This window comes from Oncorhynchus nerka, linkage group LG19 (genome assembly GCF_034236695.1).
Source record: "Oncorhynchus nerka isolate Pitt River linkage group LG19, Oner_Uvic_2.0, whole genome shotgun sequence".
NCBI classification, from domain to species: Eukaryota; Metazoa; Chordata; class Actinopteri; order Salmoniformes; family Salmonidae; genus Oncorhynchus; species Oncorhynchus nerka.
Window position 1 is genome coordinate 15,561,915 of NC_088414.1, and position 16,953 is coordinate 15,578,867.

At 44.6% G+C, this 16,953-nt stretch overlaps 1 protein-coding gene across 1 annotated transcript in view; it reads right to left on the bottom strand.

Moving 5' to 3' along the window:
- Positions 1 to 16,953, bottom strand: part of LOC115101101 (rho guanine nucleotide exchange factor 28-like) — a 128,861-nt gene that overhangs the window by 88,168 nt on the left and 23,740 nt on the right. Inside the window, exons 5-8 of the mRNA XM_029620296.2 lie at positions 13,822 to 14,005; positions 13,436 to 13,610; positions 2,326 to 2,404; positions 233 to 276 (exon numbers count right to left, since the gene is read on the bottom strand). Coding sequence (XP_029476156.2) covers positions 233 to 276; positions 2,326 to 2,404; positions 13,436 to 13,610; positions 13,822 to 14,005 — 482 coding nt within the window. The remainder of the gene's footprint in view (positions 1 to 232; positions 277 to 2,325; positions 2,405 to 13,435; positions 13,611 to 13,821; positions 14,006 to 16,953) is intronic.

Consider the following 16,953-nt stretch of genomic DNA (forward strand, 5'->3'; position numbering starts at 1 on the left):
ATGTGGGCAGTCCATTAGCAAAGCACTGCTCAGAATGGTCTTAACAAAACACACACAATAAGGCAAAAAGCTTCCCCAGAGAAAGAGCAAGCATTGTGCGCACACATTAACTCTCACCAGCCTCACAAAATCACACACGTACACACACACACACACAAAAACAGATCCACACCAAACTCATTGATGTACCAGGTAATTTCATTTGAAAAGAAAAGCAGAAAAGTATACTTACTCTAACCACCAGTGTAAGGTCTTCTACTAGCGCCCTGCCTAGACCTGCAGAAGAGGAGAAAGACACTTAACGACACCCATTAACACCCTAAGCAGTGATTGGTCACAAGAAGAGACAGGTGACCTCTCCACTAAATATGCTGGAATCACTGCATGACTTCTAGAACTAATGTTCTGCAGGAACTAAGAAGTCTAGAGCAGCGGAGCTAAAGCAACAGGGGGGAAAAAAATGGTAGAGAGTGGTTGTTATGTACAGGTCTATAGATCTATAGTGCTTCCTTCCAGTCTGGCTGGGGCTGCTGAGGGGTGAGGTCGATACTGAGATAAGACTTCCTGTCCTGTCTCTCTAAGTATGCATCGATATCAAGCCTGCCGTCACCACGGTTACCAGAAACAAGAGAGAGAGAGAGGCAGCGTGTGTCTGAGGCGATGTGTGTGTGTGTGTGTGTGTGTGTGTGTGGCTGCACCACCGCAGCCCACCCAGAAGAGAGAGGGAATGAGTTCCAACCTAACCTCTCACCTACACCCCTGATGTTTTCACAAAGGGCTTTCTGTGTGTGTGTGTGTGTGTCCCAAAAAGGCTTGGTAAATTAAACTAATTACAGGAAGAGAGAAACAGTTGGAATTGATATCAGGATGTTGAAGTAAAAGACACGCTGCTGTATCCGAGCAGCTGTGTAGCTTTACTTAGTCTTTCACAGAGTCACTGTGACATACAGAGTGAGAGACAGTAAATATGGACAGCTTCTAGACGGAGGCCACCAAAGCTCTGACACACACTCACACCATGTCCAACACCTCATCTGTCTAGTGTGTGTGTGTGTGTGTGTATGGCAATTATTTTATGCCAAGTCATATTAGGTCATCCAAGACTTGCTCCATGAAGCTGTATTTACTGAAGGAGGCATCTAGACACACACCAGACAGGACCTTTTCCCCCAGAAGCACACACGCAAACCCCAGACACACACATTCCACACACTTAGCATCGTAAGACAGTGTCTTCATCTTTTTCATCATCTCGACTGGTTCTTAGAAGGGGTCTCAGGCCAACTGAATGTGAGGCCAACCACCGCTCGCTCTCTCCCTTCCTCTCCCTACCTCCCTCCTCTGCCTTATTAATCTCTCTCATACAGACCATGGTTGGAAATGAACACACGCCAAATGCGGGTAGATTTTGTCATTGGCGGGTAAGAATGTATATTTCACCAGACACGTTGGCGGAGCATTTGGAAAAAGTATTTTTTCATCCAAAGCCCAGATGTAGAAGTTGGTCGAATAGACAAGAAAGACTCATAAAGTGTGACTTTGTCCTCGTGTTTCTTGGCCAGTTACATCGTTTTGTTCACAAGCTAAGTTGTTTTTCAATGTTAGTTTGAGTTTGCTGCAACTGTCTGCTGCTAAGACGACATTACAGTGTCGACAGTACACTTTGTTGATTATTGATGTTCTGCTGTAGAACATTTGATCTGTTTCTTTGGATCTAAATACTGTACATTGGTTAAAAGACGCAGGTCACAAAAATGAAATGAAATTAAGCAAGTGATATACTATATTACTAGTAATATATATATATATTATTTTTGTATTATTATTATTAGAACGCATGCTCATCTGTTTTTTGTGCAATTATGGATAAACAAAATATTTTGGCTGGTAAAAAAAAAGTACATTTCCCACCCTGATACAGACTCCCTCTCCTTACACCGGTGCAGTGTGTATCCTGTATAGCATGCGACTTGCTGACATCTGTGTAGTGAGTGGGTATCGTCTGTTTAGTTCATTGAAACACGCTCATGTACATGACACGTGTGTGCTGACTGGGTGGTGTGTGTGGCGTCATGGAGGCACATACACACAGGTCAGCGTGGTGTATGCGGACTGGGCTGTGCCCTTCTCTCTGTGTGTCTAATGTGCAAACACTGTTCATGGCCTGGTCTTCCTGTTCTATTTGTGGTCACTAAGACTGTCCACTGGTAAATAGTGCGGTTTGGGGACCCGAGGAAAGCACCATGACTCTCTGAACAGAGTTTGATTTGAAAGACTCATCACTAAGTTAAAGCCACAATCCTGAGTTTGGCGTTTCACCCTCACCTCCGTCACTGGTATCACTTGTATGGACATCCGCTCTGCCACTGTCCTCCATCTGAACATCACCTCTCAGTGCTGAGATCTGTGCCAAAAACAGGAGTTCTGTGACAACATTCTCTTAAAAATAATAATAATAATATATACATACTGTAGGTAAACTATACACCGCCTATGAATTCCAATGTAAATGCATTCATTATATTATAAAGGTTTTATTACAGTAAAACATAGTCAATTAATTAATTACATTTTCACTTAAGTATGTTTTGAAGTAGCAGCTATATACACTGATTAGCCAGTTTATTAGGTACACCAATCTAGTAATGGGTCAGACCCTCCTTTGCCTCCAGAACAGCCTGAATTCTTTGGGTCGTACAAACATTGCTCAATTGGTAACAATGGACCTAAATGTGTGTCAGGAAAACATTCCCCAAACCATTAAACCACCGTCACCAGCCTGTACCGTTAACACCAGACAGGATTGGGCCGTGGAGTGCATATGCCAAATCCTGACCCCACTGTTGGTTGAATGCGTGTCTACTGGAGCCGCTTCTTGTTTTTAGCTGATAAGAATAGAACCTGGTGTGGTCAACTGCTGCAATAGCTCATCCATCACAAGGACTGATGAGTTGTGCGTTCCAAGATGCCGTTCTGTACACCACGGTTGTACTGCACCATTATTTGCCTGTTTGTGGCCCGCCTGTTGGCTTGCACGATTCTTGCCATTCTCCTTCAACCTCTCATCAATGAGCTGTTTTCGCCCAGAGGACTGCCACTGACTTGATTTTTTTGTTTGTTGCACCATTCTCGGTAAACTCTAGATACTGGTCGTGCGTGGAATGCCCAGGAAACTGGCAGTTTCTAAGATACTGAAACCGGAGCGCCTGGCACCAATAATCATACCACGCTCAAAGTCGCTTTGGTCACTCGTTTTTCCCATTCTAATGTTCAATCGAACAGTAAGTGAATACCTCGGTGCCTGTCTGCCTGCTTAATATAGCAAGCCACTGTCATGTGACTAGGGCTGTGGCGGTCATGAAATTTTGTCAGCCGGTGATTGTCAAACAAATAACTGCCGGTCTCAAGGTAATTGACTGTTGTTTAACATAAACACATTTAGCATCTCCTGTATAGCCTACAAACCACTGGTGCAGACCTTTGGAAAATCTACATTTTAATAAATCCATGTAATTTAGCCTACAGCATCACAATAAATCCATTATTCATTTTTAACTGGTCTAAAGAAACATGATATGAAGAAAATATAGTAAATTTCAAAAGAACATAATAGCATACTCTGCATTGTCCTTATATAAGGCCCAGATCTGGCTATGCAATATGGCTGAGGGCTACACTAGTTCGTTTAGCAGACAATATTAGCTTAGAATTCAGTGGCATTATTTTATAATATTTTATAGTATGAAGAATGTGTTGTTTTTATAAAAAAATGTTCTACCCGGTTTTCTCCCCAATTTCATGGTATCCAATTGTTTTTTAATAGCTACTATCTTGTCTCATCGCTACAACTCCTGTACGGGCTCGGGAGAGACGAAAGGTTGAAAGTTTTCTACAAATTATTATTTATTTATTTTATAATATGTTTATTATTTTACAATAAAAAATCTAATAAAAAAGACAGCAATACTAACAATGACATTCATTGTACTGTTGAATGGGATAGCCAATTTAGAGGACAAAACAAAAAACTTAACTCACAGATACACAAAATAAAACAAAATCCTATTAGGTGGTACATGTATAAGAAGACAGCATATAGTCATTACAAGCAGTGTAGTTAAGCCAAAAATAAATATTGAGTGGAGTACAGCACAGAGTAGCAGCAGATCGTCAACCCAGTTATGAAGCGGGACTAGACCATTTATCCAGTATCGGCTGCCATATTTTGTAAAACATTGGAATTCTATTGGAGGTATTGTATCGAATCTTTTCCATATGTAACCACATTTCAAAAGGTAGGTACAGTCTCCAGTTTCCAAAATTGCAATATGAGCCTTTTGGCTAATAGAGTACAAAGAGAGACAGCTTTCCCTTTGTGGTTATTCCGATCAACTGTACCAAACAGAGCGGTCAATGGGTCTGGGGCTAGAACTCTATCAAAGGCTCTAGATAAGTATTCAAAAATTAGAGCCCAGTAAACATGTTTTTTATTTTTATTTTTTATTTAACCTTTATTTAACCAGGTAGGCTAGTTGAGAACAAGTTCTCATTTGCAACTGCGACCTGGCCAAGATAAAGCATAGCAGTGTGAACAGACAACACAGAGTTACACATGGAGTAAACAGTTAACAAGTCAATAACAGAGTAAGGAAAAAAAAAAAAAAAAGGGGAGTCTATATACAATGTGTGCAAAAGGCAGGAGGTAGGCGAATAATTACAATTTTGCAGATTAACACTGGAGTGATAAATGATCAGATGGTCATGTACAGGTAGAGATATTGGTGTGCAAAAGAGCAGAAAAGTAAATAAATAAAAACAGTATGGGGATGAGGTAGGTAAAAATGGGTGAGCTATTTACTGATAGACTAGACTAGCTGCAGCGATCGGTTAGCTGCTCAGATAGCAGATGTTTGAAGTTGGTGAGGGAGATAAAAGTCTCCAACTTCAGCGATTTTTGCAATTCGTTCCAATCACAGGCAGCAGAGAACTGGAACGAAAGGCGGCCAAATTAGGTGTTGGCTTTAGGGATGATCAGTGAGATACACCTGCTGGAGCACGTGCTACGGATGGGTGTTACCATCGTGACCAGTGAACTGAGATAAGGCGGAGCTTTACCTAGCATGGACTTGTAGATGACCTGGAGCCAGTGGGTCTGGCGACGAATATGTAGCGAGGGCCAGCCGACTAGAGCAGTGGTGGGTGGTATAAGGTGCTTTAGTGACAAAACGGATGGCACTGTGATAAACTGCATCCAGTTTGCTGAGTAGAGTGTTGGAAGCAATTTTGTAGATGACATCGCCAAAGTCGAGGATCGGTAGGATAGTCAGTTTTACTAGGGTAAGTTTGGTGGCGTGAGTGAAGGAGGCTTTGTTGCGGAATAGAAAGCCGACTCTTGATTTGATTTTCGATTGGAGATGTTTGATATGAGTCTGGAAGGAGAGTTTACAGTCTAGCCAGACACCTAGGTACTTATAGATGTCCACATATTCAAGGTCGGAACCATCCAGGGTGGTGATGCTGGTCAGGCGTGCGGGTGCAGGCAGAGAATGGTTGAAAAGCATGCATTTGGTTTTACTAGCGTTTAAGAGCAGTTGGAGGCCACGGAAGGAGTGTTGTATGGCATTGAAGCTCGTTTGGAGGTTAGATAGCACAGTGTCCAAGGATGGGCCGGAAGTATATAGAATGGTGTCGTCTGCATAGAGGTGGATCAGGGAATCGCCCGCAGCAAGAGCAACATCATTGATATATACAGAGAAAAGAGTCGGCCCGAGGATTGAACCCTGTGGCACCCCCATAGAGACTGCCAGAGGACCGGACAGCATGCCCTCCGATTTGACACACTGAACTCTGTCTGCAAAGTAATTGGTGAACCAGGCAAGGCAGTCATCCGAAAAACCGAGGCTACTGAGTCTGCCGATAAGAATATGGTGATTGACAGAGTCGAAAGCCTTGGCAAGGTCGATGAAGACGGCTGCACAGTACTGTCTTTTATCGATGGCGGTTATGATATCGTTTAGTACCTTGAGCGTGGCTGAGGTGCACCCGTGACCGGCTCGGAAACCAGATTGCACAGCGGAGAAGGTACGGTGGGATTCGAGATGGTCAGTGACCTGTTTGTTGACTTGGCTTTCGAAGACCTTAGATAGGCAGGGCAGGATGGATATAGGTCTGTAACAGTTTGGGTCCAGGGTGTCTCCCCCTTTGAAGAGGGGGATGACTGCGGCAGCTTTCAATCCTTGGGGATCTCAGACGATATGAAAGAGAGGTTGAACAGGCTGGTAATAGGGGTTGCGACAATGGCGGCGGATAGTTTCAGAAATAGAGGGTCCAGATTGTCAAGCCCAGCTGATTTGTACGGGTCCAGGTTTTGCAGCTCTTTCAGAACATCTGCTATCTGGATTTGGGTAAAGGAGAACCTGGAGAGGCTTGGGCGAGTAGCTGCGGGGGGGCGGAGCTGTTGGCCGAGGTTGGAGTAGCCAGGCGGAAGACATGGCCAGCCGTTGAGAAATGCTTGTTGAAGTTTTCGATAATCATGGATTTATCGGTGGTGACCGTGTTACCTAGCCTCAGTGCAGTGGGCAGCTGGGAGGAGGTGCTCTTGTTCTCCATGGACTTCAGTGTCCCAGAACCTTTTGGAGTTGGAGCTACAGGATGCAAACTTCTGCCTGAAGAAGCTGGCACACACTGACTGTGTGTATTAGTTCCTGACTTCCCTGAACAGTTGCATATCGCGGGGACTATTCGATGCTATTGCAGACCGCCACAGGATGTTTTTGTGCTGGTCGAGGGCAGTCAGGTCTGGAGTGAACCAAGGGCTATATCTGTTCTTAGTTCTGCATTTTTTGAACGGAGCATGCTTATCTAAAATGGTGAGGAAGTTACTTTTAAAGATTGACCAGGCATCCTCAACTGACGGGATGAGGTCAATGTCCTTCCAGGATACCCGGGCCAGGTCGATTAGAAAGGCCTGCTCACAGAAGTGTTTTAGGGAGCGTTTGACAGTGATGAGGGGTGGTCGTTTGACTGCGGCTCCGTAGCGGATACAGGCAATGAGGCAGTGATCGCTGAGATCCTGGTTGAAGACAGCGGAGGTGTATTTGGAGGGCCAGTTGGTCAGGATGACGTCTATGAGGGTGCCCTTGTTTACAGATTTAGGGTTGTACCTGGTGGGTTCCTTGATGATTTGTGTGAGATTGAGGGCATCTAGCTTAGATTGTAGGACTGCCGGGGTGTTAAGCATATCCCAGTTTAGGTCACCTAACAGAACAAACTCTGAAGCTAGATGGGGGGCAATCAATTCACAAATGGTGTCCAGGACACAGCTGGGAGCCGAGAGGGGTCGGTAGCAGGCGGCAACAGTGAGAGACGTATTTCTGGAGAGAGTAATTTTCAAAATTAGTAGTTCGAACTGTTTGGTTATGGACCTGGAAAGTATGACATTACTTTGCAGGCTATCTCTGCAGTAGACTGCAACTCCTCCCCCTTTGGCAGTTCTATCTTGACGGAAGATGTTGTAGTTGGGTAGGGAAATCTCAGAATTTTTGGTGGCCTTCCTGAGCCAGGATTCAGACACGGCAAGGACATCAGGGTTAGCAGAGTGTGCTAAAGCAGTGAGTAAAACAAACTTAGGGAGGAGGCTTCTGCTGTTGACATGCATGAAACCAAGGCTTTTTCGATCACAGAAGTCAACAAATGAGGGTTCCTGGGGACATGCAGGGCCTGGGTTTACCTCCAAATCACCCGTAACTAAGGACATGTCCAGAATAAGTGGGTCAACGTCCCCTCATCCTGCTTGCACCTCTCACACAGTGGTGAGGTGTCCGGGAATATTTTATGTAGTTTTACTTTTGAGTAATGTAACCTGTGTATCACCTTAAACTGTACAAGGTTGTGTCTGGCATTCACTGAACTGTGGTTTATATTCCTGAGAGCTTCTACCCAGTCCTCATCTGAGATTTCTGACCCAAGTTCTTGTTCCCAAGCCCTTTTAATGGTGTCTGTGGATACCTCTATGTGGGCCTGTAGCACATCATACAGTCTAGAGACCGACCCTTTTGAATGGGGCTTGACAAGGATCAAGCTGTCTAATGTTGGACTATTTGGCTTCATGCCACACTGTGGGATGTGTGTCCTTACGAAATTCCTGATTTGGAGGTATCTGAAAAAATGTGTTGTTGGCATGTTGAACTTTCCCTGTAGTTGTTGAAATGAAGCTAACTGACCATCTATGTATAGATTACCAATTGTTGTGAGCCCCTTCTCCCTCCACTGTGAAAACACCACATCATCCAATATGGGGTGGAAAGCATGATTCAGGCAAATCGGGCTGTCAATGTATACAGTGGGTATGTTAAGAAAATAACTAATCTGTTTCCAGATCCTAAGCATATGACAAATGACTGGGTTAGAGTCATAAGTGGATTTTTTCACATATGATGGGCTATTAACAAGTGCAGGGAGTGAGGAACGTTGACAGGAGGCCTGCTCAATCAAAAGCCATGCAGGCATATCCTTCTGTCTCATCGCAGGTAAACTTTCCCTCCAGAAAGACACAATGTTCAGATTAGCAGCCCAATAATACAGTTTAAAGTGAGGAAGGCCAAAGCCCCCCTCTATTTTGTACTTGCATAAATGCTTCTTTGAAATTCTGAGTTACTATTTAATCAAGTTTCTTAAAATAGCTTTTCTACAAATTATTTGAAGGAGTGTGCACATGCGGCTATTCTGTGTTGAGCAGTTAAAGAAACAGGTACTCTTATATGCTTAATTTAGAGTTATTAATGTAACTTTAGCTGTGATACAAATGTTGGGAAATGTGTTTTGATTTGTAATACAGTCTAAGGCTGCATGATGCGACTAATGAGGATTTGAAAAAAGTTGCACGAAAGGCATGAGCTCTGCTTTGTTTCTTGCACAGGCTGTACACACTTCATCAGTCTCTCATTCAAAATTCAACAAGCTCTTGATAATGCCTCGAATTTCTCGGCTGCATCCCCTTTGTGTGGCCATTATGCCCCCTAAATAAAATCCATGACTTTTGCGGCAGGTGGCCATTGAGCCCTTGGGCAGAATGTAATAATTATAATTCCTTTCTCCCTGCTGCGTGCCGAAGGACCTCTCACTCACATGACTCTCCATCACGTGATCTTTCTCACAGGCTACAAGTGAAGACAGACACATTGGGTAGACAACTGCGCACATCCTTATCCAATTCCAAGGGGCATATTGAAGATATGGGAAGAAGTGACCACATTTACTTTTCGTCAGCCAAACAGATGAGTAGGCCTAACGAACAGCAAAAGCATTAGCCTATGTCAATTCTACTATCTCCCATAGTACCAAAGTTGACCTATTCTATTTTGTACGATAAATAAATATTACAAACATGGTCCGGGACAGTTGTGAGATGCGATCGATCGCAAATTTAAAAAACAGTTTTAAAGCAATGAGCCTGACGCAACAGATAAGAAAGTTTAGCCTAAAATGTTGATAAACTGTTGAGTTATTTCTTCCCATTATAAGTGCAGCAATGCGCACACGTCAGTAGGCTATAAGCGGGATTGTTACATTAGCAGGAAAACACTATTCTCAAAAGTGACCACAAATGTAATTATTTTATTATAAAAGCTGAACATTTATGGTGAAAATGATATTCCTCAAACTCACGTGCTGTACATGTATGCCAGTTAGGCTCTAAACCCATTGTAAAGCAGATTAATGCGCTTCATTTTAAGAAGTTATTTGGCCACTTTACTGTGATTACAAACCTTAGCAAAACATATAGGCCTATGTGCTAGGCTATACATGAGATGTGCAACTATGGCTCTCATAAAGTGTTTGATTAGATTTTCAATTACATATGCATTGATGTCAGGGTGATTAGAGGGACAATAGAGTGCAGAGGACTAGGCAGTTAGCAAGTTTGGTAGGCTACTAATAACCATAAGCAGCATTAGAGCTGGAAACCTAATTACCGTGACTAAACAGTCACATGGAATTTTACTTCCATCGTGACTCGTAACCGCCGGTGTGGCGGTAGTACGGTCACCATAACAGCCCTACATGTGACTCACTGTGGTGTACCTAATAAATTGGCCACTGTGTACAGTTACAATTTGCCTATGAATGTTCCCAGTTATTTTATAATCTAGCGGCAGCAATTGGTGGCTACAACAACATTATGTAACTTAATCTTTTAACAGACGTATTAATGTCACTATGTTGTATCTATGTCATTCAACAATTAAATGATCACATTTCCTGTGATCATGTTTACGACTCAGTGTGTGTAACATCCACATTACAAATTGTAATTAGAGAGAGAGAGCTTCTGGTCAGCGGGGTGGTGGCACCGGGATCCTCATCTCTCCCAAGTGGTCATTCTCTCTTTCTCCCCTTACCCATCTGTCTATCGCCTCCTTTGAATTCCATGCTGTCACAGTTACCAGCCCTTTCAAGCTTAACATCCTTATCATTTATCGCCCTCCAGGTTCCTCGGAGAGTTCATCAATGAGCTTGATGCCTTGATAAGCTCCTTTCCTGAGGACGGCTCACCTCTCACAGTTCTGGGCGACTTTAACCTCCCCACGTCTACCTTTGACTCATTCCTCTCTGCCTCCTTCTTTCCACTCCTCTCCTCTTTTGACCTCTCCCTCACCTTCCCCCCCTACTCACAAGGCAGGCAATACGCTCGACCTCATCTTTACTAGATGCTGTTCTTCCACTAACCTCATTGCAACTCCCCTCCAAGTCTCCGACCACTACCTTGTATCCTTTTCCCTCTTGCTCTCATCCAACACTTCCCACACTGCCCCTACTCGGATGGTATCGCGCCGTCCCAACCTTCGCTCTCTCTCCCCCGCTACTCTCTCCTCTTCCATCCTATCATCTCTTCCCTCTGCTCAAACCTTCTCCAACCTATCTCCTGATTCTGCCTCCTCAACCCTCCTCTCCTCCCTTTCTGCATCCTTTGACTCTCTATGTCCCCTATCCTCCAGGCCGGCTCGGTCCTCCCCTCCCGCTCCGTGGCTCATTGCGAGCTCACAGAACAGGGCTCCGGGCAGCCGAGTGGAAATGGAGGAAAACTCGCCTCCCTGCGGACCTGGCATCCTTTCACTCCATCCTCTCTACATTTTCCTCTTCTGTCGCTGCTGCTAAAGCCACTTTCTACCACTCTAAATTCCAAGCATCTGCCTCTAACCCTAGGAAGCTCTTTGCCACCTTCTCCTCCCTCCTGAATCCCCCTCCCCCCCTCCTCCCTCTCTGCAGATGACTTCGTCAACCATTTTGAAAAGAAGGTCGACGACATCCGATCCTCGTTTGCTAAGTCAAACGACACCGCTGGTTCTGCTCACACTGCCCTACCCTGTGCTCTGACCTCTTTCTCCCCCTCTCTCCAGATGAAATCTCGCGTCTTGTGACGGCCGGCCGCCCAACAACCTGCCCGCTTGACCCTATCCCCTCCGCTCTTCTCCAGACCATTTCCGGAGACCTTCTCCCTTACCTCACCTCGCTCATCAACTCATCCCTGACCGCTGGCTACGTCCCTTCCGTCTTCAAGAGAGCGAGAGTTGCACCCCTTCTGAAAAAACCTACACTCGATCCCTCCGATGTCAACAACTACAGACCAGTATCCCTTCTTTCTTTTCTCTCCAAAACCCTTGAACGTGCCGTCCTTGGCCAGCTCTCCCGCTATCTCACTCAGAATGACCTTCTTGATCCAAATCAGTCAGGTTTCAAGACTAGTCATTCAACTGAGACTGCTCTTCTCTGTATCACGGAGGCGCTCCGCACTGCTAAAGCTAACTCTCTCTCATCCTTCTAGACCTATCGGCTGCCTTCGATACTGTGAACCATCAGATCCTCCTCTCCACCCTCTCCGAGTTGGGCATCTCCGGCGCGGCCCACGCTTGGATTGCGTCCTACCTGACAGGTCGCTCCTACCAGGTGGCGTGGCGAGAATCCGTCTCCTCACCACGTGCTCTCACCACTGGTGTCCCCAGGGCTCTGTTCTAGGCCATCTCCTATTCTCGCTATACACCAAGTCACTTGGCTCTGTCATAACCTCACATGGTCTCTCCTATCATTGCTATGCAGACGACACACAATTAATCTTCTCCTTTCCCCCTTCTGATGACCAGGTGGCGAATCGCATCTCTGCATGTCTGGCAGACATATCAGTGTGGATGACGGATCACCACCTCAAGCTGAACCTCGGCAAGACGGAGCTGCTCTTCCTCCCGGGAAGGACTGCCCGTTCCATGATCTCGCCATCACGGTTGACAACTCCACTGTGTCCTCCTCCCAGAGCGCTAAGAACCTTGGCGTGATCCTGGACAACACCCTGTCGTTCTCAACTAACATCGAGGCGGTGGCCCGTTCCTGTAGGTTCATGCTCTACAACATCCGCAGAGTACGACCCTGCCTCACACAGGAAGCGGCGCAGGTCCTAATCCAGGCACTTGTCATCTCCCGTCTGGATTACTGCAACTCGCTGTTGGCTGGGCTCCCTGTCTGTGCCATTAAACCCCTACAACTCATCCAGAACGCCGCAGCCCGTCTGGTGTTCAACCTTCCCAAGTTCTCTCACGTCACCCCGCTCCTCCGCTCTCTCCACTGGCTTCCAGTTGAAGCTCGCATCCGCTACAAGACCATGGTGCTTGCCTACGGAGCTGTGAGGGGAACGGCACCTCAGTACCTCCAGGCTCTGATCAGGCCCTACACCCAAACAAGGGCACTGCGTTCATCCACCTCTGGCCTGCTCGCCTCCCTACCACTGAGGAAGTACAGTTCCCGCTCAGCCCAGTCAAAACTGTTCGCTGCTCTGGCCCCCCAATGGTGGAACAAACTCCCTCACGACGCCAGGACAGCGGAGTCAATCACCACCTTCCGGAGACACCTGAAACCCCACCTCTTTAAGGAATACCTAGGATAGGATAAAGTAATCCTTCTCACCCCCCTTAAAAGATTTAGATGCACTATTGTAAAGTGGCTGCTCCACTGGATGTCATAAGGTGAATGCACCAATTTGTAAGTCGCTCTGGATAAGAGCGTCTGCTAAATGACTTAAATGTAAATATAGCCATTTTACTGCCTAAGTCAGATCCACCGGTATGCACAAGTCCAAAAACTAGACAAATCATGTGTGGATTAGTTATAACATGTATTAGACAGATCAAACACCAATATAGTTTGTTTTAGAGTTTTTTAAGTCAGCTTTAGTTTTTCCTTAAATTCTTCACAATGTTTTCCTCTCTAATCCACTGGACACATTGAGCTAAACTGAACAATTCTGGGCCCGTATCCACAAAGCATTGCAGGGAAGGAGCTAGGATCTGTCCATATAAACATATTCATTATGATCCAAAAGGCAAAACTGATCCTAGATCAGCACTCCTACTCTGAGACGCTTTGTGGATACGAGCCCTGATCTCACCTGTCTGAGGATATTGTGGTCCGTCAGTTTCTCTCTGAGAACCAGGATGTTGTCCATAACACTGCTCTCAGGACCCCCCAGGAAGGTAAGGTTAAGGGTGCCAGACCCAGGACATACCCTTAGAACACAAGTCCTATCTGCCCACACAGTGCACACCCCGACAGGGACAGGGGGGCTGTATGGAAGTGAAGTAGGAAGGTATGTGTTAGTTATCTGATTGAGTTGGCCATTTTTTTATGACAATCATCACTCACACAAATCATTGCTCTTGGGTCATTATGGTAAAAGAGAACATGTCCTCAATTACTTACCTGGTAAAATGAAGGCAATAAATGAACAAACATGATGATGGTATAATCTTTTGTGATGCAGAGGCGGAGACTCACGTGGTAAGCGCCATGAAGAGGGTGTGGTCTCCTCCGTTCTGAGCCAGCTGGAGGGGTGTGGCCCCTTCCTCATTTGGCAGGGTCAGTGCCCTCTGACCCCTGGGCTGGCCAATCAGGAAGCGGGAGAGACTGAGCAAACCCAGACGCACAGAGAGGTGGAGGAGAGTGTCCCTGGACTGGTGCTCTGCAGAGAGAGAGGGAGTGACAGAGTTTATTTATTTATTTTCCCCTGATATTCATACTTCAACTATGTGCACATTGTTTAAAAACTGTACACAGCTAAAAATATAACATTTGAAATGCCTTTATACCTTTGAAACTTTTGTGAGTGTAATGTTTACTGATTATTTTCACGTTTATTGTTTTAATATTAGTTTTGGCAATGTAAACATGTTTCCCATGCCAATAAAGCCCCTTTCAATTTAATTGAGAAGGTAAGAGGGGGTAAAATAACATGGTAGCCAATGTTAATAACATTGCAGACACAGACAACACTGTGTTCCATAAAATAGATGAATACAGACAGTATTTAGGCCAGAGGTGACCAGCCCTCCGTAAAAATAAGAACATTGTGAACTCTTACATCTCCACTATAGATCCTTCACACAATACCTTCACCGTCCACACTATTGTATATACTCCACTCTCTAGACCTAAACACACATATCCTGGCTCCAGGTCAGGTGTGAATGCCGAAATACACTCGGTGACTGCGCACACACACAGTAATACATGGTATGCACATAGATTGTATGCACTGTAGCTAGAACACATACATTTGTGTCCACACAAAACATGAAACATAATACAGAACATTAATAGACACGAGCAGAACTACATGTAGGCCTAGTGTAGCTAACACACAATCCAGATGGGTGTCATGCTGTGTGAAGTCTATCTAGACTATAAAACTGTATGGAGAATGCATACCAACAAAGCAGGTCAGGTATGTCACACTGGTGTTAGTTATTATACTGGCTTGTATTTTAGGGCTGTGGTATTGAGAGAAAAAATTAAGTACCACGTTAGCTACAAGTCATTGGGAAAATTCACCCGTTTGATTCAGGCAGCATATCAAATGGCACCCTGTTCCCTATCTAGTGCACTACTAATGACCAGAAATCGGGTGTCATTTTGAGAGGCAACTTCAGCAACTCTTCCTCGTAATGAAGAGATGAGACATTGAGAGTGACAGGAATTCCCACGCTGATAATGACATTGACAGAAGCCAGCAAGAGAGCATCAGAAGAGCCCAGACACACAAATATGGTAACCCTCTAAACCTGCTCAGCATGTGTTAATGACTGGCTGCAGTAGCTGACGGTGGTGCGAAAAGGCTGGGTTTTAATGAATAAACAAGTTGTAGATGTGTCAAGACTTGACCCCTCACTGGCCAATCAGAACATGCTCCATGGCTAAACATGTGGTTGCTTAAATTGTATTTACGGTCTTTTATGTATTGCGTTGTCATCAACTCCAGTTTGAATGTTAATCCGTTATAGGCTAGTTTGTTAAATAGCCTACAGAAACAAAATAACAAAATGTATGTAGGCCTATCCCATATTTGCTAAATAGGTTGAACATGTTTGAAGTCCAAATTGCAGTCCTAATTGCATGGCTTTCAATATGGAAATGTATTGTTAAAATTAACATTCACACTGATATAAGGGCGAGGCCTACTGTACATTCCATTATGTCTGCCATGTCAGAGGCATGGACTATCAGAACATTGTCAATAAGCAAGATTAAATTCACAATTCATAAGGCTTTTTGAAAAAGAGTGAACAATTCTAATCAAAACAACTTCTTTTAAATAGCCTACAGTATGTCTAAAGACAGGTACCATAATTGCTCCCCATGGGCATATAATATTAAGGTCGACTTTGGAGGCTTTTACGCACATCCAAAATTAGAACGGGCGCTGGCTAAAATAAGGATAAAAAATATAGTCAGCTCACTGTTTTGATGCTCCCCAAACTTGATCTTTGAATAAAGATTTGGTGGTTAATATTTATTTATTTTCAAAGAAGTCAAATGAGCCAAACCCTTTATTGATGGGCTGCTATTTGGCGAATGCATTGGGCAGGACAAAAGCAAACAGCCTTCATTGAGGGGAGGGGAGGCTTTGCTTGTTTTTTTGTCAAATGAAATGGAAAAACAAGCAATCTGTTTATTAAAATAACAGCAATATTTCTAAATAGGATGGGGTCGGAAACATGATATCATAAATCACATCTTTGTCGCACTGCGTGCACACGCAGGCCTACATGTCTTTACGCATAATATTTGCGCGTCTACACAAAATACTAGGCTCCTGTCAATTCTATCGTCAATTGTACCGTTGAGGCACATTCAAAAAACAATCTGCCGTTGATATGGCATTACAGGAGGACTGAATAGTTTGGAAGAACGTGTCTTTGGTAATCGGACGAGAGGCGCTCGTTGAAAATGGGGACGGACAGCTTAAGTGGAATGAAGTACGCAGGTATGTGAATTGTGAATCATTAAAAAGACTGCGTGAACATTAAGACCTGCTAAAACTTCCCATTAGCGTTGCATGAAAATGTCACTTTTGCGCTTGTTTTTAAGGACACCTCAAATATTCCCAACCCTCCTACCTCAGCGCCAGCGAGTTGATGTTAGTCAGGTAAATTGCCGAACCTGGCGTAAGGGCTGGAAAATGCCCCTTTTTACATGACAAAATTGCAAACTAACATGTTTGACATTTGCGCCTCCTTGGAGGAAGCGAAAATAGAGCCCAAGATGTATGTCTCATTTGCAAAAGCTTCAAATTATATTTATAGAGAGAGAGAGAGACAGAGAGAATGTGAAAAGGAGAAAGAGCGAGAAAGACGGGGCGTACTGAGATTCCTGTCCTGTAGTGGAGACCGACACTCAGGCACACAGACAATACGAGACCTTTCCGATGAGACGGGCAAGCATTGAAGAGAACAATTGACAAAACACAATCCCCCCTCTTACGTAAGAAGCTGTGGGTGAACTTGGCCTGTGGCTAGAATGGAGTGGTCTTCTCTATCCCCTTCACTCTTCCCTTCTCAGTATGACATACACAGTCCAAACTAATGTCACCACGATCCTTGTGCTTACGTAAATAACGAGTTTTGATAATGA